We start from the raw sequence: 24,481 nt of genomic DNA, 5'->3' as shown, positions 1-24,481 counted from the left end.
TTTAAAATACATTCAGTAATGAGTAAAACAAATAATCATTACGGTAGTAAGCAGGTTAACTAAAAATGAGTGGTGTAAATCATGATAGTGTTACGGTGCTGCGGGTGCACTTAGAATTTGTCCTGGTGTGCGAAACTTTGGGTAAAGTCTGTCGCTGGTGGGCCAGCGCTGTGGCTGTGGCAACATCAAAAGAACTGGAGCAGAATCACTTGGAACCCTCAACTTCGCGTCACCTTGATGCTTAGAGACATTACGACACCGCGGCTATATAAAGCCCACCCTGTCGTCGCAGTCATTCAGTGTAGATAGATTCGTTCAGTGCACGGTGCAACATGTTTAGTGTTCAGACTTTTGGGTGTAGTGGACAATTTTATATGACTCTATTTTTATTTGTTTACTTTAGAATCTTAGTATATTGTGAATTAAGTTTGCGATGGATAAATTTGTTACCAAAAAGGTGTGCTTGAAAGTTGATACTGAAAGTCAACCTCCAACAATTATTGTGTCATCAGTTGCTTCATAGTCTTCAGGTGAGAACTGTTCACAACCGAAACCTGGACAACCCGGTTAGTGAAGATAATTTCAGAAGTCTTGGTTGATCAAATATACATTGCTAGAATATGAAGCATCTACCGAAAAAGACTTTTGCAAATCTGCAAAGAAACAGGTGCTAAAAATCTGTTACAATTTTCTTAAAAAAGAAAAAAAGAAGCTGCATTTACTTCCGTAGGGTTTTCTAACTGGGAAAAGGCTTTGGAAAAATTCCGTCTTCATGAAAATACATTGATGCATAAAGAAAGTGTTCTGAAACTAAATTCTATCACTAACTGAAGTGTGGCCTCCCAATTGAATGAACAGTTAGTGATATGAAGAAAGGCCATTTAGCTCTCGAGACAATTTTTACTACTGTGAAATTTCTATGCCGACAAGGACTAGCAATTAGAGGGCACAAAGATGTAAACTCAATTTTTTTTCAGTTGTTGGAACTCTGAAAGAGTGACGTACCTGAGTTTAAAGATTGGTTGGGGCGTTTGGGGTATAAGTGGATTTCCCATGATATTCAAAACGAGATCATTGATCTGCTAGGAAAGTCTGTGTTGAGAAAGGTACTGGCTTCAGTCAAGAAGACAACATTTTTCTATTATGATTGACAAAACAAGTGATTCTTAGATTCATGAAAAAGTGTCATTTTGTATTCGTACTGTCAATGATTCCTTAATCATCAACGAAGGCTTTATTGGCTTATACGAGACCACCAACACTGAATCGCAAACTCCGTTTATTATTTTAAGACATTTTTGCTCGTCTTTATTTGTCAGTGGATAACTTCAGAGGACAGTGCTGTGTGGTGCCTCGAATATGAGAGGTAACTTCAACGAACTGAAAAAGTTCTGGATATACAACCAAAAGCACATTATGTGCAGTGCACTGCTCACAGTTTAGACTTGGCAGTTGTAGACAGTCTCCACCATCTTACATCTATGAGGGATATAATGGCTTTAGCAAAGGTCTTAATAAACACCGTAAGGGAATCCAACAAAAGGATGAGACTTTTCAGAAGCATACTCTGTGAGAGCACCAACGACCAAGCTGGTCTATGACCCCTTTGACTGACTTGATGGATTATGCGAGCTTCTACTATCTTGAGAAGATTGAAAAACTTCGAAGAACTTTCAGAGTTTTTTGAAACATTTTCTGCAGAGGACAAAAAAGGGGCAGGTTACAAATGTGCAGGCTACCTTGAGTCAGTGTTACAATTCAAGACTTATTTATTTTTATGTCTTTATTGCCATGCAATGAACCCAGTAGAGGATGTTGATGAAAAAATTCAGTGCCCTCTTCTAAGTGTTACTGATGTGGGAAAAATGAGGGCTTGATTTGTATATTGAATTGAAGGTGTGACAGTTTTGAACACGTTTGGGAATTGTGTTTAAAAGAAAAACTTTCACAAGTTGATGGTCCTTCACTTCCTTGGAATCAGCATTTACCAAAGAAGTATGAAAATAATGAAGCCAGCTCACTACACACTTTCAAAACCCCAATGGACTACTACAAAGCTATTTACATTCAAGTTTGTGAAATGGTGCAATCTTGCATTACTGAGGGGTTTGCTTCAACTGGACTCTCACAGGTCATTTCAGTTGAAGAAGAGTGCTTGCTTTTAGTAAATAGAGGCGAAACAAATTTGGAAAACTCAACAGAGTTTTTCAAAAATGACCTAGACATTGAGAGACTGTGCTTACACTTGAATATGTTAGCTGATTTGGCTTTAAAAAAAAAGTGGTCTTAAAAAACATGCTTGATGTAAGAAAGTACATTACACAAGAGCCTGTGGTTGGAGAAATGTTATGTGAAGTAGTGAAGTGCATTAAGCTTCTCCAAGTAGTTCCAATCACAACAGCAACAGCAGAACGGTCATTTAGTGTGCTTAGGCATCTGAAGTCATATCACTGATCAACATTGGGACAGAAGTGATTGAACAAGTTGACTGTTCTTCATGCCCACTGAGATGTTTTGGATGAATTGGATATCCGACAAGTCATCGACGGCTTGATATTCAGTAATCCAGTCAGATGGTAGACATTTACACCTTTCTAAAGACACTCTAGCCCTAATAATGGCATTTAGAGGAATATTAAAAATCTTTATAAAATAGAGAATTAAATACATGTATAATGTTAAATTTTCAGTTTTGAAATGTTAGTACTGGTGCAGTACTGTATTGCTATATTATTATAATTCTTTATTTGTTATTTTCAAATACTCAAAATATTTTTAGGATGTAAGACCCAATTAAAACTGACTATTTACATACTTTTTGGCTGAAAGTATTAGGCATACTGTATTAACTTTATTAACTGTATTAAAGCTTTAACTTTGAGATATTGTTTTTATTTGATGACCCCTGATCCTTATTCAAGGTAAGCTTAAATTAGCTATTTCACTTATTAATCAAAGTGCTAATACTGTGCAATAGCAATATTTTATGTTTTGTTCTTTTAATGATAGTTTAGGATTTATTTAAATGTAATTTCAATCTTTTCAGAGCTATATATTCACTGATCTATAAGCATGATTATTACTTTAAATTAAATTAGCTCCTTACGAAAACACCGTGCGTGTTTGTTTTGTTTCTTTTTTCAAAGCCAAAAAAGTCAGGCTTGTCAAGTTTCCCCGTGTGTCGAGTTATTGAGAGTCCAATTTTTGGGGTTCTAATGTTGATCATGACTCTAAAATGCTTAAAGGAACTTTAAAATTCACTATTTTTCATCTAAAATTTAGAAAATTTCCCAGGGCAAGACCCCCAGTATGGGCGCCCCAATATTTTTTATAAGTCGGCGCCCCTGTCCATTTTCAACATAGAATCAGGAGATGTTGCTTTGTTCTTGATGATTTAACCATACTGGAGTTGGTAACACAATGCACTTTCTTAAGCAGACATCTTACTTGTGATCTTTAAGAGTTTGAAAATTACTAGTTTTCTTTATGATCTTGAAAATGCCTATGATACTGCTCTGAGGACCACCATGTTAAAAAATCAGATATTAAAAAATAAAACTTCCCCTTCTTCATAGTGCCCTTTCTTGCCAGATAATTGTTTGAAATATTGACCAAGTGATACTGAGTTTGAAATATGACAATAGTGTTCTTTCACCCTTGTGGACCATAGATCTTGCCATCAGTGTGTGGCTTGCATGCATCAGCAATACAGGTAGCTGTACCACATGTGCAACCACATTGGAGGGGTATCTGTTGAGAGCCAGACAAATGTGTGGTTCCTGAAGAGGGGCCACAGCTTCTTCAGTAGTTACAAGGACAACAGTCTGGGTGATTGGCTAATCTGGCCTTGTAAAATTGAACAAACGGCCTTGTTGTGTTCGTATTGCAAATGGCTGAAAGCAAGGGGAAACCACAATTGTAATTTTTCGTGAGGGCATGCAGCTGTACTGTTTCATTAAATAAGGATCTGCTTGGGTAAAATATTCCGGAGTAAAATAGTCTCCCATTCAGATCTATTGGGGGGAGGGGGGGGACACGTTACTCAGGAGGATATTGTCATCAGGAGAAACAAAACTGGCGTTCTATGGATAGGAGCGTGGAATGTTAGATCCCTTGATCAGGCAGGTAGGTTAGAAAATTTAAAAAGAGTGTACAGGTTGAAGCTAGATACAGTGGTAATTAGTTAAGTTTGGTGGCAGGAGGAACAGAATTTTTAGTCAGGTGAATACAGAGTTATAAATACAAAGTCAAATAGGAGCTATACAGGAGTGAGTTTAATAATGACTAAGGAAATAGGAATTCAGGTAAGCTGTTACGAACAGCATAGCGAATGTGTTATCCTAGCCAAGACAGATACAAAGCCCACACCTACCACAGTAGTAAAAGTTTATATGCCAGCTAGTTCTGCAGATGATGCAGAGATTGGAGAAATGTCTGACGGGATAAAAGAAATTATTCAAATAGTTAAAGGAGATGAAAATTTAATAGTGATGGGTGACTGGAATTTGGTAGCAAGTAAATGAAGAGAAGGAAAAATACTAGGTGAATATGGACTGGGGGAAAGGAATGAAAAAGGAAGCCACAGAGCATAATTTAATCAAGGCTGACACTTGGTTTAGGAAGTATGAAAGAAAGTAGTATATGTGGAAGAGACCTGGAGACACTAGAAGGTTTCAGATTGATTTATATAATGGCAATACAGTGATCTCAAACCATGTTTTATATTGTTAGACATTTCTAGGGGCAGGATGTGGATTCTAACCACAATTCATTGTTTATGAACTGTAAATTAAAACTGAAGAAATTGCAAAAACATAGGAAATTAAGGAAATGAGACCTGGGTAAGTTGAAAGAACCAGAGGGTTTTGAGAGCTTCAGACGGAGCATTTGGCAGTAATTGACTACAACAGAGGAAAGGAATACAATAGAAGACAGATGGGTAGCTTTAAGAAATGAAATCATAAAGGCAGCAGAGGATAAAAAAAGGTAAAAAGACAAGGCATAATAGAAATCCTTGGATGATACAAGAGATTTTGAAGTCAACTGATGAAAGGTGAAAATATAAAAATGCAGCTAATGGAGCAGGTGAAAGGGAATACAAATGTCTTAAAAAATGAGATTGACAGGAAGTGCAAAACTGATAAGCAACAATGGCTGGAGGGCAGATGTAAGGATTTAGAAGCATATTTCACTAGGGGATAGATAGATACCACCTACAGGAAATTAGAGGCCTTAGGAGAAAACAAAAGTGGCTGTATGAATATCAAGAGCTCAGATGGTAAACAAGTACTTAGCAAAGGAGGGAACGCTAAAAGGTGGAAGAAATATATGGATGGCCTATACAAGGGAGATGAACTTGAAGGCAATATTATAGAAATGGAAGAGGAAGTAGATGCAGTCAAGATGGGAAACATGATACTGTGAGAATAATTTGACATGGCACTTACAGACCAAAGTCAAAACAAGGCCCCGGGAGTAGATGACATTCCTTCAGAACAATTTATAGCCTTGGGAGAGCCAGCTTTGACAAAACTCTTCCATCTAATGTGCAAGACATATGACAGGCAAAATAACCTCGGACTTAAAGAAGAATGTAATAATTCCAACTCCAAAGCAAGCAATTGCTCACAGGTAAGAAAATTACTGAACTATCAGTTTTATAAGAGAGGGTTGCAGAATACTCACACAAATTCTTTACAGAAGAGTGGAAAAACTGGTGGAAGCTGACCTCGGGGAAGATAAGTTTGGATTCCGTAGAAATGTAAGATAATGTGAGGGGATGCTAACCCTGTGACTTCGCTTAGAAGATAGGTTAAGGGAAGGAAAATGAATAAGCATTTGTAGACTTCGAAAAAGCTATTGGCAATGCTGACTTGGAATACTCTCTCTGAAATTCTGAAGGTAATGGGAGTAAAATACAAGGAGCAAAGGGCTATTTACAACTTGTACAGAAATCCGATGGCAATTATAAGAGTGAAGGGGGCATGAAAGGGAAGAACTGGTTGAGAAGGGACAGACAGGGTTGTAGTCCCTGATGTTTTTCAGTCTGTACACTCGGCAAACAGTACAGGACACCAAAGAAAAAATGGGCATAGGAATTAAAGTCCAGGGAGAAGAAATAAAAGCTTTGAGGTTTGCCAGATGACCCTGTAATTCTGTCAGAGACAGCAAAGGGCTTGGAAAAGCAGTTGAATAGAATGGACAGTGCCTTGAAAGCAGGATGTAAGATGAACATTAACAAAAGCAAAGCAAGGACAATGGAATGTAGTTGAATTAAATCAGGTGATGCTTACGGATTAATTAGGAAACAAGTCACTTAAAGTAGCAGATGGGTTTTGCTATTTGGACAGCAAAATAATTGATGATGGCCAAAGTAGAGAGGGTATAAAATGTAAATTGGCAATGGCAAGAAAAGTATTTCTGAGGAAGAGAAATTTGCTAACATCATGTATAGATTTAAGTGTTCGGAAGTCTATTCAGAATGTATTTGCCTGGAGTATAGCCATATATGGAAACAAAATGTGGATGATAAACAATTTAGACAATGAGATAATTGACACTTCTGAAATGTGGTGCTACAAAAGAATGTTGAAGATTAGATGGGTAGATCGTGTAACTAATGGGGAGGCACTGAATAGAATTAGGGAGGCAAGAAATTTGTGGCACAAAGTGACTAAAAGAAGGGATAGGTTGATAGGACACGTTCTGAGATATCAAGGGGTCTAGTATTGGAGGGAAGTATTTGGGAGGGAGGAGGGGATCATAGGAGACCAAGAGAGGAATACAGTAAGCAGATAACCAAAGAAGGGAGTAGGTTGCAGTAGTTATTCAGAGATAAAGCAGCTTGCACAGGATGGAGTAGCATGGAGAGCTGCATCAAACGAGTTTTTGGACTGAAGACCCACCACCACCACCACCACCACCACCACCACCATCACCAACAACAACAACAAAAACAGTGTTCTTTTAGAATCCCTTAGCTACAGTGATTAATATTGTGTAATCTGCTGTATACTGAGTCAAGTGGCATAGTGTTTAAGAGGCTGGACCAACATTTGGGAAAAGTGGGACTTAAATCCTTGCCCAGCCATAAAAATTTGTTTTTTGTGGTTTCCATGAAACAGTTATGGTGCATGTCAGGATGGTGCCTTTGAAATGGATGTATTCAGTTTGCTTCCCCATCCTTGTGCTACATCTGTAATATCTTCATGATTCACTGGATATCAAACCTTCATTTTTCTTTGCCCTTTTCATTTTTATGTAGTCTTCAGTTCAATGCTTTTTATCTGTGAGTGATTTTGCAATTTTCTGCTCTACTCTGCACCTGAATTGATGATTCCTCCCATACAACTTGCTAATATGCAATTTTAACAGTAGCAGAGCAAACTGGTTTTAAATTTTCGACAGAGAAAACATAGTGTGTGAATTTTAATCACTGGCATCACTTTTCTAACCTTATATGCCAAGTGAATGGCAATGTTCACACTTTAAAAATGCTTTGAGGTTTCTATGTCTCGCTTTTGATGGGTGTAAAAAACTAATGTGAATGACACAAATAAAGGATCTAAAGGCAGATTTTGCAAACTCTGTAAATCTACATCTGCACCCATACTCCGCCAGCCACTTGACTCTGTGTGGTGGAGGTTACCTTGAGTACCTCTATCGGTTCACCCTTCTGTTCCAGTCTTGTATTGTTCGTGGAAAGAAAGATTGTCAATATGCCTCTGTGTGGGCTCTAATCTGATTTTATCCTCATGGTCTCTTCGCAGGATATACGTAGGAGGGAGCAATATACTGCTTGACTCCTCGGTGAAGGTGCATTCTCGAAACTTCAACAGCAGCCCGTACTGAGCTACTGAGCATCTCTCTTGCAGAGTCTTCCACTGAGCTACTGAGCATCTCTCTTGCAGAGTCTTCCACTGGAGTTCATCTATCATCTCCGTAATGCTTTCTTGATTCCTAAATGATCCTGTAATGAAGTGTGCTGCTCTCCATTGGATCTTCTTTCTCTCTTCTATCAACCATATGTGGTGTGGATCCCACACCGGTGAGCAGTATTCAAGCAGTGGGCGAACAAGTGTACTGTAACCTAATTCCTTTGTTTTCGGACTGCATTTCCTTAGCATTCTTCCAATGAATTTGTCTGGCATCTGCTTTACCGATGATTAATTTTATATGGTCATTCCATTTTAAATGACTTCTAATGCCTACTCCCAGATAATTTATGGAATTAACTGCTTCCAGTTGGTGACGTGCTATATTGTAGCTAAATGATAAAGGATCTTTCTTTCTATGTATTTGCAGCACATTACACTTGTCTACATTGAGATTCAATTGCCATTCCCTGCACCATGCCTCAATTCGTTGCAGATTCTCCTGCATTTCAGTACAATTTTCCATTGTTCCAACCTCTAGATATACTACAGCATCATCCGCAAAAAGCCTCAGTGAACTTCCGATGTTATCCACAAGGTCATTTATACATATTGTGAATAGCAGCGGTCCTATGACACTCCCCAGCGGCACACCTAAAATCACTCTTACTTCGGAAGACTTCTCTCCATTGAGAATGACATGCTGTGTTATGTTATCTAGGAACTCTTCAATCCAAACACACAATTGGGCTGATAGTCCATATGCTCTTACTTTGTTCATTAAACGACTGTGGGGAACCATATCGAACGCCTTGCGGAAGTCAAGAAACACGGCATCTACCTGGGAACCCGTGTCTATGGCGCTCTGAGTCTCGTGGACGAATAGCGCGAGCTGAGTTTCACACGACCGTCTTTTTCGAAACCCATGCTGATTCCTACAGAGTACATTTCTAGCCTCCAGAGAAGTCATTATACTCGTACATAAGTGTTCCAAAATTCTAAAACTGATCAACATTAGAGATATAGGTCTGTAGTTCTGCACATCTGTTCGATGTCCCCTCTTGAAAATGGGGATGAACTGTGCCCTTTTCCAATCTTTTGGAACACCACGCTCTTCTAGAGACCTACGGTACAGTCCTGCAAGAAGGGAGGCAAGTTCCTTCGTGTACTCTGTGTAAAATCGAACTGGTATCCCATCAGGTCCAGTGGCCTTTCCTCTTTTGAGCAATTTTAATTGTTTTTCTATCACTCTGTCATCTATTTCGATATCTACCATTTTGTCATCTGTGTGACAATCTAGATAAGGGACTACAGTGCAGTCTTCCTCTGTGAAACAGCTTTGGAAAAAGACATTTAGTATTTCGGCCTTTAGTCTGACCTCTGTTTCAGTACCAGTTTGGTCAGAGTGTCTGGACATTTTGTTTTGATCCACCTACCGCTTTGACGTAAGACCAAAATTTCTTAGGATTTTCTGCCAAGTCAATACGTAGAACTTTACTTTCGAATTTGTTGAACGCCTCTCACATAGCCCTCCTCACACTGCATTTCGCTTCATGTGATTTTTGTTTGTCTGCAGGGCTTTGGCTATGTTTATGTTTGCTGTGAAGTTCCCATTGCTTATTTAACAGTTTTCTAACTTGGTTGTTGTACCATGGTGGCTCTTTTCCATCTCTTACAATCTTGCTTGGCACATACTCATCTAACGCATATTGTACGATGGTTTTGAACTTTGTCCACACTCTGTACTTCAGATAAAACTTTTGTGTTGAGCCGTCAGGTACTCTGAAATCTGCTTTTTGCCACTTTAGCTAAATGGAAAAAATCTTCCTACCTTTTTAATATTTCTATTTACGTCTGAAATCACCGATGCTGTAACCACTTTATGATCACTGAGTCCCTGTTCTGCATTAACTATTTCAAATAGTTCGGGTCTGTTTGTCACCAGATGGTCTAATATGTTATTGCCATGAGTTGGTTCTCTGTTTAACTGCTCAAGGTAATTTTCAGATAATGCACTTAAAAAAATTTCACTGGATTCTTTGTCTCTGCCACCTGTTATAAACATTTGAGTGTCCCAGTCTATATCTGGTAAATTAAAATCTCCACCCAAAACTATAACATGGTCGGGATATCTACTGGAAATATTTTCCAGATTTTCCTTCAGGTGTTCTGCCACAACAGCTGCTGAGCCAGGGGGCTTGTAGAGACATCCAATTACCATGTTTGAGACTGTGTTAAACGTGACCTTCACCCAAATTACTTTACATTTCGGATCTCTGCCAATTTCCTTCAATAATGTTGCACTTTTTATCGCTATAAACACACGTCTCCCTACATCTGGTTTCAGCCGACTTTCCGTGCCTAGTACTATGTGTGCATTGTGACCGTTTATTAATGATAGCAGTTCTGGGACCTTTCTGTAGATGCTCATGCAGTTTACTATTACCACATTAATATTGTCATTTCCTGTTACGTTATGCCTACTGCTACCTTGTCGCGTCTCAGGTGGTGTCTTTTTGGGCCTAGGGAGGGAATTCTCTAACCTGAAAAACCCACATGTGCACTCCACACGTGCTTCGCTACCCCCGTAGCCGCTTCCTGCATGTAGTGCTCGCCTGACCTATTCAGGGGGACCCTACATTTCTCCACCTGATAGCGGAGGTCACGAAATTTGCACCCCAGATCTCAGCAGAACCGTCTGAGCCTCTGGTTTAAGCCTTTGACTCAGCTCCAGACCAGTCGTCTGCCGCTGGATTAGGAAACTTCGTGACCATCCTTTTCTGTAACAATTTTTTTTTTATGATAACCCGTGACAAGAAAGTTGGATCATCAGATGCGGTCTGACGAAGGTCCGTGCACACTTCAACACCCTGTGCCTTCCATCGTAAAAACACCACACACCAAACGCAGAGTATTATGGAAATCACTGTGGACACGCAACATGTCTTCCCAGCTGAATGCCGCTCCATGCACTGAATCGTCAGATATGCAGCTCTTGCCACCTAGCGGTGCAAAGATCTACTACTCCTAGTTTCCAGATGGCAGCACCAGTCCCAAAAATTTTGGATTCCACTTCGTATTTACAGCACTCCAAAGTGATCAGTGTGTTCTTTGTAGAGGATGGCTAATATTTTGTGTAGTGAGCTTATTTTGCATTGGCATTGTAAATATGTTATCATGTACGCATATGGGGCTAAGCATAGATTTCCTGCTGTGTGAAATTCCCTGAAAAAATTCCTCAAGATACACATACCAAACAAGCCTATAGTTTTTGATGCGGTGGGCTTGGGATTACAATCATACTGTGAATCATCTCTCTCATGTTCAGAATCCCTCAGTGGCCCTCCAACAATGTTATTCCCACACCCTAATGAGAAACTAGGTCAGAATAAGTGGGATTTTCTTGTCATCGTGTGAAGGCAAAATAAAGTCCTATCACTGTACTGCATATTAGGATAGATGGAAATTTAGGGAAATGATCAAAAGAAGACATAAATTTTATGTAAGAGGAAGCATTAATTTTTGCATTTTTTGCAATGATTTCGGTCTAGAGCTAATTGTGTGTGAAGTATAAAAAATAAAAATATTTGTGATCTATAATAAAATCAATAATACTCATAGGAATGAGGTTGTGGATGCAGATGCTAAGGATAGTGGTGTGGGATGTACTGTGTGATAATGTGAAACATCATTGGATCCCATATCTTAGTTTTTGGAGCAGAGGTACATGTTTCAGTAGGAGGATTAGTGGCTGGGGCAAAGGAGAAACACCTGTGTTAAGTGAAATGGTCAATTCCAGTTTCATTCCCCCCTCTTGGCAACTGAAATGATGTGAAATGTTTGTGTTTTTGAGTAGGCCACTACACTAAGTCAGGGCTTCCTCCTGTGGCAAGAGGAACCATCATTATATCTTGCTGTAAATGGTTAATGGTTTAAACTGTCCTCTGCTTAGTCTGGTGAAGAGACAGATGTAAATGTTTTAAGGTTTTGTTTTGTACGGCCTCCGAAGTAATTTGGTAGTAAATTTTAGTAAGTTATTTTGGTGACTCATCCTTCTTTCTGTCAGTCAGGAGTCAGTTACAGTTCCAGGATATAAGTGGAACGTTGCACCCATTATGGAGCACTTGGTTAAGGAATACAAGAAACGATGAGTGTGTATTGAAAAAAAAAAGTACACTTTCACTGTCTCTGCAGCAGCTCTGGAATGCAGAACATCGAGGTTATTCATGAATTTGTCAAAGTTGATCATCTCTTAACTGTGCTTAAAATCTTTCAGAAACTTCAAATCAGTTATGGAGGTAATCAGTGAACCATTCAGAGTGAATTGAATTGGATTTCTAGTGTGTGTCAGTGTGATGAGTTTCTAATTTACTGAATAAAGAACAGAAAGCTATGTGAGAAGCAGTTTTTTGCATGCTTCTCTTGAGCTATGAGGAAGATAAGATGGTGATGATTTTTTTTTTTTTTTTTTTTTTTTTTTTTTTTTTTTTTTTTTTTTTTTTTTTTTTTGTAAAATAACAATTGCATGTGATGATACTTGGGTCCGCCATTACATCCTTGAATCAAAGAAAATCGGACTGGAGTGACAAAGAAGAGTGGGTGGGAGGGGGGGGGGGATCCTGTTGAAAGTAGAGGCATGGTTGGTTGTGTGCTGGCGAGATCATAGCCACAGTGTTCTGCAGCTACAAAGACATTCTGCTGGTCAGTTTCCTGTCAGAACATTCGACCATTAATGTTTCCTACTGCTGTGGTCTCCTTTGCCAAATTTGAGCTGCTCGCTGCTCGAAATGGCACAGCACCCAGACCAGATGTGTATTGCTTCTCCTCAATAATGCTAGACTTCACATTGCAAACATTAACCCAACAAACTTTAGTCAGTATACATTGGACTGTCTTTGACCTTCCAGTCTATGGTCCAGCGCACACTGTGTACAGGAGAGACAGGGTAGAGTCAGCCTGGTGTTCGTAAAGCACACACTCCAGTGAGGCACCCAGTAGAGGTGCATGCAGTCAAGTGGTGCAGGCGTCTGTCACTCTACGGAGCAGCACAGTTTTCCTCTACCTCTACCTCTGCCACACCTGTTGTCTGAATCCTCAGTGTGTGTCAGTTGGCTTGTCAGTCTATGCTCTGCCACTACTGAGCAGCAGTGTGCACTTCTGAGGCAACAGTTTACTTACACTGTTAATACAAGAATATTTAATGATGGAATATCTGTTTCAGTTAGTTCATGATAGTTCAGTGCTTGATGACACCAGTCATCTGGACTATGTTAGGAATAAGTTAAAGGAAGAAATACAGAAGAAGATGGCAGAGGAATTGCAGTATACCCATTCTATTATTTACAAATTTATTTGTTATTTCACAATAAACTTTGAGCAGATGACATAATTTGTTCATCACTTTAGTATTGGCCTGCTTTCTGCTGAGCACTCCATAAATATTTCTCTCATAATAAAAGCTTTAATTGTGCTTCTGCATCTATGTATAGCAGCAGAGTGAGAGACTGACTGATCCTCAGTGGTCCCATGTCCCCTGCAAGTTGACTTCATGTAATATTCTGAGTCCTAATTGTAAAGCATCCAGCTTACACTCAAAGAGTATTTCAAACACACAAAACCTGAAACTTAAGATACCAAATGTTTTGATGAGCACAAGAAATTCTGCAGTTAAAAGCTTTATATTTCTCATTATCAGTGACTTCACATTTAGGGTAGGGTCACATAAAGATTTTTGATAATGAAGCACCCAATCATCTATGAAAACAAAAGGAGTTCCATTCTGTGGGCCAGGTGGTGGTTTACCTCCTGGGTTGTTTTAGAGTCCCACCAATTGGTGTGTTTCCTAATACTGAATTTGAAAAAATAGTTGCACCACTAAATCTGTCCATCGAACATGCCTATAGAAGTAAATCTATAATGACCATCGACAGTAGCCATAAGACTAGAGAGCAGTTATTTTTATAACTGAAATAAGAGGAACAAGATAACAAGCTAATAGTAGTTTTGTCTCTGTAACGTGTTGCCTGTCAGCAGCTCCAAGACAACTGTGAAATTGGTATTTCCTTTCAAATTCGCTGTGCTGTGCTGTGCTGTGCTGTGCAAGCACTATGTGATGACCTACAGAGGTCCTTTTGCTCTGCTGTGACTCTGATCTTCACTGTATCTGCTGTATACAGTGTGCTGCAGAGCCCTGATGGTCTGCTGTGTCTCTGGTGCATGCAGTGTACAGTGGGCCTACTGATCACTGTGTGAGTTACAGATGCTTGGGCCTCTGAAGGAGGCTCTTGGTGGCCAACACTTGATGACCAATACAGAGATGCAACAATTGATGGGCAGTTGGATTCAGTCACATACTTAGTTCTAAAATGGCATTAAAATTGCTCGGTTGATAGAAAAAGTATGCCAAAGAGGTGTGTAATTATGTAAAAAAGTCACAAATTGGTAAGGAAAGTTGTGGCTGAGTGTAAGTATTAAAGGAAACCACTCACCACGTAACATAAACATTGTTGAGAGCCTCCCGCATTCGCGCGCACTCGCACACTTTGTTCATGAAAGGATTTCTTCTAAAAGCCAGCAGAGTTTGCATTCCCTTCAGTGTGTCTGTCAACAGGTCAAGTTACTAAATTTGAAATAAGTTTGATTAATAAAAACATTATTATGAAAGGTTCATTTACCAGATGTAGAAGAATGAAACCAGAATTTCCCTATAGATTGTGCTAGCTGTCAGTGTATGGTCTGTGAGACCGCGTCTGCAACGCCACCTGCTTCTTGTAACGGCTGATTACGAATATGAACACACAGTAACCCAAGTTCCATACATCGGTATCTGTCTCAAACCCATAAACACGTTGGGAGTTTTGTGTCTACCAACTTACGATTTGTGGACAACATTGGTTTTTTGTTATGATTGGAAGAAAACTGCTGCAGAATCACATCAAATGCTTGTTGAAACTTTTGGCAAATGTGCTCTTGAGAAAAAACAGTGTTTCAAATGTTCAGAAAAATCCAAAAATGGTGATTTTGACATGACAGACGAGTGTGAATTGCAGTCCTTATTGGATGAATATGATACTGAAACTAAACAGTGACTTGCAGAACAATTGAATGTGATGCAGAAAGCCACTTCACTTTGGTTGAAAGCTGTGGGAAAGGTGCAGCAAGTGGGGAAAATAGGTTTCGCATGAACTAATGAAAGACAGCAAGCAAATTGAAAGACCACTGGTGAAATGTCACTCGCCAGATATAAAAGAAAGTTGTTTCTCCATTGAATAGTGACAGCTGATGAAAAATAGACATTTTGAGAATCCTAAGTGTTGTAAATCATAGGTGAATCCATGCAAACCAACATCCACTGCAAGACTAAATTGCTTTGGGAAGAAGACAATGCTCTGTGTTTGGTGGGATCATAAGAGTGTCATCTATTATGTGTTACTAAAACATGGTGAAACTGTTAATACTGATTGCTACCAACAGCAAATGACCAATTTAAATCGAGCATTATGTGATAAAATAACCGGATTATTGAAAAAGGCAACACAGTTGTATTGCTCCATGATAACGCTCCATCACACACAGCAAAATGTGTCAGAGAAATAATCGAGGCATTCGTTTGGGAAATTCTAGGAAATGCGGTTGATTTTCCACACTTGACCCTGTCTGATTAACATCTATTTGCATCACTGGGACATGCTGTCGCTGAACAACACTTAAATTCATATGAAAATGGCTCACTGACTAGTTCGCTTCAAAAGAACTGTTTGTTTGGTGTGGCATTCATAGCCTGCTGGAAAGGTGGGAGAAATGTATAAATAGCAATGAAATTTTCAAATAACTTCCGGGAATTCAGCCAGGTAACACTTTCAGCGACCGCCGATATTTCGGCGGGAGAACACCCCGCCATTTTCAAGGCAAACCGCCTTGTGGTTTGCCTTGAAAATGGCGGGGTGTTCTCCCGCCGAAATATCGGCGGTCGCTGAAAGTGTTACCTGGCTGAATTCCCGGAAGTTATTTGAAAGTTGTATACGCCAGGAGAAACTCAGGTCTCAGCAATGAAATTGTTTTGAATAAAATATTGTTTGTCAGTTTCAAACAACAGACATGTAATTATTGCAACCAAATTCCTGTTTCATACTTCTACACCTGGTATATTTCATTCATTCTTGTATCTTATGAGTAGATGCTGTAACATGGCAGTGATACCAGTTTGTCACATTTATGCCTTGTGCGTTTGTGTGTCAGTGTGAGATAGATTAGGAGAGGGTGGCAGGAGGAGGAGGAGGAGGAGAATCGTATTGGAGATGATTTGTTGCAACCATTCAAGATTAGCTTTTCATAATGAATACTTAAGTTCTTTTCTGTTTTAATATAGGATCCATCCAGTTGACTTTCTTGTGACATAACCATTGTTTTATGTAAAGAATATATATTTGTGTAACTCCAGAGTCACAATGAGGGATGGTGTGATACAGGGCCACTGGTTTCATTTACATTTGTGATATCTAAAAATAAGACACCATGCAGTGTTGGATATAGGAAGGGCCTGATAAAGTGTGTCTGCTGCACAATTCGCAATTCGAAGCTGCTGAGCAATGGCGCCCATACAATAGTGTGTGCATGCGTGTATGGGGGGGGGGAAGCAACTTCAACCTGGGGTTTGGAGTATTTTTAATATTTTGGAGACATATGGCGACTTGTAAGTTGCCATAAAACAGTCCCATTTCTTATCCTGCTAAAAATCTGCAAAATACTGATATTTAAATTGTTTCCTTGAAAGAAAAACGCCTGATTGCACTATATTTTTGCCCTTTCTCTGAGAGCTAGGGAAAGAGTGAAGGGGGGGTGTAACCCCTTGCCCCTGGGTACGGCTGCCCATGCTGCTGAGGAGGCAATTAAAAAAAAAAAAGGATAAATTTAGGCCTTGTAAAATAGCCTTAACTATAAGGCTAAAAAGTAATTCCAGTTTGTGAGTTAATAACTAAACTAAATGTAAATGGAAGAAGACTTGTAGGGTATTTTTGAAATCCCAATCATCCAACCGGACAATCCATTAAAAATGAATGTACACTTTAATCAACTGTCAGAGGCAAGCAAAGTTTTAGGTGCTGGTAGGAAAAATACTGTTACACTTCCACTCTTTGAGATCTTTTGAGAATTTTTGGAGAAGTACTGTAAAAGCATATGGTTTTTTGTAATTCCCCACTGCACACATGGACATGTGCGCACATGCATGTACACTCATTCCCAACCCCCCCCCCCCCCCCCAGCATGCCCCCCCACCATACACACTATTATCCTGGTGTCTGGTGCTCCAGGCAACTTGTGGTAACATTGTCTGAAAGCCTATTTATGGGTTTAACCTTATCTTTGTGCCTGTCAGCTGCTCAACATCTCAGCTATATGACAAGTGGATACTGTACTCATTCCATTGTTCCTATTGTGCCCAGAACTTTCCAAATTGTTATAAAATTTAGTATCATAACATCAAAATGTGTGAAAGTGGGCAAATATAGTCTGTTCACCACAAGCATTAATAATGACTGCTATCTGAATAAAGATGAAGCTGCTTCTAACAGTAACATCTTTGGATCTAGGTACAGCAAAACATCTTCTGATATAAATGTTATGGATTATCAGTTAAGTCTGTCTGTCTGTCTGTCTGTCTGTCTGTCTGTCTGTCTGTCATGTATGTATGTATGTATGTATGTATGTATCATTTGCTACACTGTTTGTCATTTAAATGGCTGCATTGTAAACCCTAAACTTCATATAAGTAATAGTAATACCAAATACATTTAATCTTTTTCTTAAATTTTTCAGCTCGTTGTGGAACTGAATTCATCTTTGTGAAAATTAAAGAAACTTTAGGTATTAAAGTACATGTGAACAATGAAACATATTTACAGTACAAAGGAATAGAAGAGATTCATACCTGCTTAACTGATGACTCTCGTTACGCAAGAGTACATGCGTGCTGTCTCCGTGTAAGTATTTAAAGCATGTGCTTGTGGACTTATACATACTTCTGATGATATGAAATACATTAAAAGTTCACAACCTAGGAATTTTAAACTTTTTGTCTTGCTGTACAGTAGCTTACAAAATTCATATTCGTATCACTTCTGATGGCAAGATAAAGGTTAGTTTTTATGACAGTGGTAACTGGAATTATAATGAGATGGTACAACTATTGTTAAAGTTTTAAAATGGTAACTGACATTGTGACAATATATTTAATATAATGTAAAAAAGAGAGCTGTGTGTGTGTGTGTGTGTGTGTGTGTGTGTGTGTGTGTGTGTGTGTGTGAGCGACCACTGTGTGACGTGGCACTGGAGCATTGTGTGTTATGGGGACTGGGTATCTTGGCTTGACTGCTCAGTTTGTGAGAAGAGTAAAAACCTATATAAAAATACTTTTGATCTCGAGGTGTGCTGCACGCCGATGAGAAGCATGGCTATTGAGGTGGAACAGTCGTTAGCAGGCAACCTCTGGGAAACCTGCCGCACCTCAGTTGTAAAAGGCTTACCTAGGCACATTGGGACTCTGTCTAGGTGGACTTTTATTTCCCTAGCTGCTCGTGGGATGGAGGTGGTACCCTTTAAATTCTCTCCTCTTTCCAGTAGAAAGGGTGGGCCACTGGTAGGTACTAATATCCAGTCAAACAACAGGGCTCGTGTAGCCAGTCCTCACTAAAGAGTTCCTTCCAAAAGTTTTATCTGTAGTAACAGAATGCATGCTGGTAATCAGTATGTGTTTTTAATAGGGAAATGGAAAGAGGGTAGCTATGAGAAAGTTTTGCCTTACTGTATTCAGAAAGTCTTAGAGGGCATTGATGGCACTTTAAAATCAGTCAAGCGATTCCGTAACAGGACCCTGTTGGTAGGAACTTCTAGTTCCCAACAAGTCAAGAACCTCCAGAAAGCTCAGTGCCTTGGGAATATGCTATTGAAACTGAGCTACAAACCACCTTGAATTACAGCAAAGGCGTTGTAACGTGCAGGAATATTCCCAAGGAGGAATTGAAAGATGAATGGGCTCCAGAAGGTATAGCCGACGTGCAAAACAACAAGGAGAGGATGGATGAGGATCTTGTCAAATCTGACTCCTTTAACCTGACGTTCAGTAGCATGAAACTTCCTGAACACATAAAGGCAGGTTTCCTTCGTCTAAGCATGAGGCCTTATGTCCCAAACACAATACCCTGTTTCAGATGCCAGTGCTTTTGTCATACTGCTCTTGCGTTTCAAGGAGAAGAAAATGTGGTAAAGCTGCCCACAAAGGAGTCACTTGTTCATCTCCTTTGAAAAGTATGAACTGTTCTGGGGCTCACCCTGTGTGGCGTCGAGGCTGCAGTGTATATCTTAAAGAATGGAAGATACAAGAGCTTAAGACTACAAAGGCTTACCTAGGCACATGGGGACTCTGTCTAGGTGGACTTTTATTTTCCTAGCTGCTCGTGGGATGGAGGTGGTACCCTTGAAATTCTCTCCTCTTTCCAGCAGGAAGGCCTCCAGCGGGAGGCCAAAAAGATTTAAAAGGCCATGTTTCCCCCATCGTTCACTACCTCCTTTGCTTTGGTTCTTAAACAGCCAGTGCAGAAAACCGATGCTGCTACACAAACAGAGGTTGCTAGTGTCAGTACTAATACCTACATTTGTCATGTATGTGGGCTGCTGCAGTTATTTCAAAGCCTATCCCTCCCTCCAGAAGTTCAAACAAGGCTGTTTGTCGACATTACAGGACTCCCTGCCCCTCCAAGTCTGGTCCACCATCCAGCACTGCCACTACTATTTCCATGGTTGTGGCTCCGAAGCCTCTTCAGACAAAAAAACTTAATTCAAAGGTAAAGAATTGCTCACTGACAGAGAGGGAAGTACACAGTCCAATGATATCAATGTCACCTTCTCTGATGTCTCTCTCCTCTGTTCTTCAGGGGTGTGCTCCTCTCACCAGCAAAAAGTCAGGATGAAAGTGTTACTCTGTGATAGATGGTGCCCATCCTACAGTGGAACGTTAATGGGTTCAGGACACATGTGGAGGAACTGAAACTCCTAGCACAGGAACACCCTCTGTGCTTGTGTTCGCAGGAAACAAATTTTAAAGCATCTGATGCCCCTGTACTGTGGGGCTATACGCTGTATCGCAAGGATGACCTGACTGGGGAAAGGGCCAAGGGAGGGGTCACTGTGTTTGTCATTAATGTGCACAACACCTCTGCCCTCCCCCTTTCTGCTGACCTGGAAGCAGTTGTAACTGAAATTCTTGTTTCTGAGGATCACTATTTGCTCCCTTTGTTTACCTTCTGATGATGAAATAGATTCTGAGACTCGCAGATCTTATGGAAGCTGCCACAATTTCTCCTTCTGGGAGACCTCAATGCCCATCATGTCTTGTTAGGCTCGACCTCTACTTGCCATCGGGGTCACATTTTGGAGAGCCCCGTGACATCTCACAAACTGAGCATCCTCAACACAGGTACTCTCACTTATTTCTGTGCTGCTACTGGGTCATTCTGTGCCATCGAACTCTTTCTGTGCTGCAGCCCTCGCGGACTCTGTTTAGTGGGAAGTCAATGATGACTTTCATTCTAGTGACCACTTCCCACTCCGCATTCATCTACTGGATGGAGCATTAACTGCACAAAAGCCACCAAGGTGAATGGTCAGCAGGGCTAACTTGACTGTGTTCAGCCAGCTAGCTGTGTTTGAACACTGTGACTATGTCCAGAAATGGGTGGACCACATTACATGAATGATCCAACATGCTGCTGACATATTGATCCTAAAGGCCTCACGTCAACTTAGGATGGAATCCGTTCCTTGGCAGAGCAGTTAGTGGCACTCAGCAATCCAGGATGGGTGGGCGGCTCTTTGATGGTTTAAGTACCACTCAACAGCAGTAGACAACCTTACAGCCTTTTGTGTTGTGAGAGCCAAGGCTCGACGTGTCATTAAGGAGAGCCTGAAAGGTTCATGGCAAGTGTTCCTGGACTCCATCAACCATTCCACTTCTACAAAAATTGGGGAAGCCATCAGGATGATTTCTGGTAAACACCATCGTTTACCAATCGCAGCAGTGCTGAAACAGTGGTGTCTCCGAACAATGCCCAGAGATATAGCTCAGATGATGGTAGAGCATTTTGCAGCAACTACTGCCAATGCCAGCCAGGGTCCGGTGTTTCACCGCTACTGTGGGACTAGAGAGAAGGGCAAGTTGGACTTCAGATCCCACAATTCTGAGTCTTACAACTGCCCTTTCTCCATGTAGGAGCTGGAATCAGCACTGTCTGAGACTCGTGATACTGCACCCAGTCAGAACCAAATCCGGTACTGCATGCTTTGACATTTGCCATCCATGTCAAAGGAAATACTCCTCAAATGTTTTAATTTTGTATGGCCGACAGGCAACTTCCCAACTCGTGGAGAGAGGCAATTCTGATACCTCTCCTCAAACCGGGAAACGACCGAACATGTCCCAGTAGTTACCAGAGCATTGCCTTAATCAGATGTGTAGGAAAGACCCTGGAATGAATAGTTAACCATCGCCTGGTCTTGTTGGAGATTCGGCAACTCAATGGCTGCTCTGTGTGGATTCTGGAGATTTTGGACCACTGCTGACAACCTAACCCTACTATAGGCAGCTAGTGAGCAGGCTTTCCTGTGTAAACATCACTGTCTCAGCATATGATTAGATATCAGTAAGACATACGACACTACTTGGAGCTAGAATATTCTCATGTAACTCCATCATTGGGGATTTTGGGGCCACGTCCCCAATTTTATACGGTCCTTTCGGTCTCAGCTCTTTTTTTAGGTTTCAAGTTGGTGACATGCTTTCGTATTGTTTTGAGCAGGAGAATGGTATTTCTCAAGACACACTGTTACCCTCTTTGCTATAGCCATAGACATAAACAGTGTCTCATCTATGGTAATGAGTCCTGTACAGTGCTCCTTATTCGTGGACAATTTTGCCGTTTTCTGTTCCTTCTTCAATGTTGCAACAGTACCCTATCAGTTGTAGCATACTGTATAGAGGTTAGAGGAGTGGTCAGCTAGGACAGGTTTTCAGTTTTGTATAGATAAATGTGTGTGCGTGCATATTCATTTTAATTGTTCTTGTTGTATTTTTAATTTACCTGACTTGAATATGAGGAACACCATTCTACATTTTAAGACTCAGTGAGGTTTCTGGGCCTCATTTTTGACTCCAAACTATTGCAATTACCACACCTGAGAGTACTGAAAGCCAGAACCCAGAAGTACCTTAGCCACAGGTCCTGAGGAGCAGGCGGGGCATGTCTTCTCCAGTTTTATATGGCTATTGTGCATTCACACCTAGAACATTGATGCACAGTGTCAGCAAGGCCTTAAGATTGACACCATGCACCTTGAGGGGATTAAGCTGGCCACAGATGCTTGCAGTACCAGCATCATACTCAGTCTCTGTGCTGAGGCTGAGGAACCATCACTCATGATCCAGTGGCATCTCCTCATGGTATATCAGACATGTAAGTTCCTTGCAGCTCAGACTTCACCCGCATACCTCTTTTTCCCCAATCGTCCATCAACAACAATCCCATTTGGGATCCACGTGCAACATGTGCTGGAGTCACTTGGTGTGGAGGTAGTACAAACCCCAATCCAGGGTATTAATTGCCTCCCACCATGGTTACTGCAGAGGCCCAGAGTAGTTTAGATTTGGTGCAGTGCAAGAGAGATTGCATTCCTGCATATTATTTTAATACATTATTTTATGACTTTTGACTGAGCACCACAGTTCTATAGCTACTTTACAGATGGGTCAAAACAGGGGAATTATGATGATTACTGTGTTGTTTTGCCTGATTGTGTCAAGACTTTACTGCCTCGGATGTGGAATTATATCTGATCTTCGGGCACTGGAGCAGATGAGATGTGCTTCCAGTGCTAAATTCCTTGTCTGTTCAGACTCTGGGTGCCCTTCACTCCCTACATCACTTGTATCCAGCATGTAATGACACCTAGAATATCCAGGACACCACCCTCCAACTGCAATGGCTGGGGAAGATGGTGTCTTTCTGCTTGGTACCAGAGCCCATGGGTATTGCAGGGAACGAAAGGCAGATACAGCAGCCAAGGAAGGATGTTGTGATCCATAGTTATTTCAGTGTGCCATCCTTTGCATGCTGTCACCTCATTGTTTCAGTACAGAGTCATGTGTCGATGGAAGGATGAGTGGCTAGAACTGACAGATAATAAGCTGCTTCTGTGGCTCTGGTCAGGCGTATTAGCGGGTGGCTGTTAATGCGCTGTTGCCAGACTGCGACTCGCAAGCACTTGATAGTCACGCACACCTCTGTTACTTGTAATAGTTTCTGCTTTGGTCAAAATCAGTGTAATAATGTTTATGCAGTGAAATAATGATTTAGACTATGTCAAGCATATTGTTAAGGAAACAATGTATGTGTACATTATTTGAATTTTAAACATTTTTAAGCCTTGCCATTCAATTCATTATTTGCTGTCCAGTGTGCAAAATTATTATTGACAACATTAGGTATTATATATGTAAATCAGCCACAAAAATATGTAAAAAATAAAACTACAGAATTTCAGGCAAATTAGCATGCTAACGAAAATGCATAATTGGTCAAAATTAGATGCATCCATTTCCTAATTCATTTGTTTTGTTACATCTGTAAACTAATTTACTTTCTTCAAAACAAAAAAAGTCTTTGCTGATCCCACATTCACAACAATCGGCCTGGCCCCTTTTCCATCTGGTACCTTAGCCAATCGCTCGAATTCTGCCATATGTACTTTAGTGAGTAGTTTTGAGTAACCCAAATTTATCCAAATAAAATGTAGGTCACATGTCCCCTGAAGCACGCAGAAAATTCATAGTCTGAAAAAATTTAGTTCTGGAGGCCACTACGTCACTGTGTTTAAGTAAAAATTGTGTACCATCATTCTGACACTTGTATTTAAATCCTATAACATTTAACATGCACCTCAGAGATGTAGCAGATCCAAAAAATATATTTTTTCAATTAACTTTTTTCTCAGTTTTCATGATGCTGGGTACTTACCATTGTAAAATTCATATACTATCCACCTGATAATGTTTTTATCAGAGTTCTTTAGTTTGCTCAAGAGCTCTGATTTTCCTGCATGACACACATGCTTGATAGTACTTAAGACCAGCACCACAAGCTTCAGGACAAATAGCCTGTATGGTAGCAAGGTTTTTTCTTACAATGGTTGTTCTGTCATTAGTATAGCACTGCATTTCTTGATACTATCACTACTGATCATGTCTGTGTTCTGCAAATCTTTCTTGATGAGTGTGCATGTAGATGCTAACACTTTACCTGTCTAAAAGACATTTTAAATATTTGTAGACTCTTTGTTTTACGGATTTGCTTTGCTGTTGAAACTCAGTTGCCCTTTTCAGTCGTATTCTTCCTGCTGTCAATGTGCATCTTGCAGGAGTTGTTTGAAAACAAAGTGCACATGGCACAGGGGAAATCTTTCTTCCAGCGTTTCCATTTCCAGGTTACACCAACACTACCACTCAGTGAATAAATTGCACAAATAATACCACAAGATACACTTTGTGACTTAGTCAAACT

The 24,481-nt window shown here is 40.3% G+C and overlaps 1 protein-coding gene across 3 annotated transcripts in view; it reads left to right on the top strand.

Moving 5' to 3' along the window:
- The window catches only part of LOC124721784 (protein artemis-like), a 188,763-nt gene that overhangs the window by 22,660 nt on the left and 141,622 nt on the right, over positions 1 to 24,481 (top strand). For all 3 annotated transcript variants that reach the window (XM_047246901.1, XM_047246899.1, XM_047246900.1), the window contains exon 4: positions 17,691 to 17,854. In XM_047246901.1, coding sequence (XP_047102857.1) covers positions 17,691 to 17,854 — 164 coding nt within the window. The remainder of the gene's footprint in view (positions 1 to 17,690; positions 17,855 to 24,481) is intronic.

Source organism: Schistocerca piceifrons, chromosome X, assembly GCF_021461385.2.
Source record: "Schistocerca piceifrons isolate TAMUIC-IGC-003096 chromosome X, iqSchPice1.1, whole genome shotgun sequence".
Taxonomy (NCBI): Eukaryota; Metazoa; Arthropoda; class Insecta; order Orthoptera; family Acrididae; genus Schistocerca; species Schistocerca piceifrons.
This window is presented reverse-complemented; position numbering and strand designations above follow the sequence as displayed.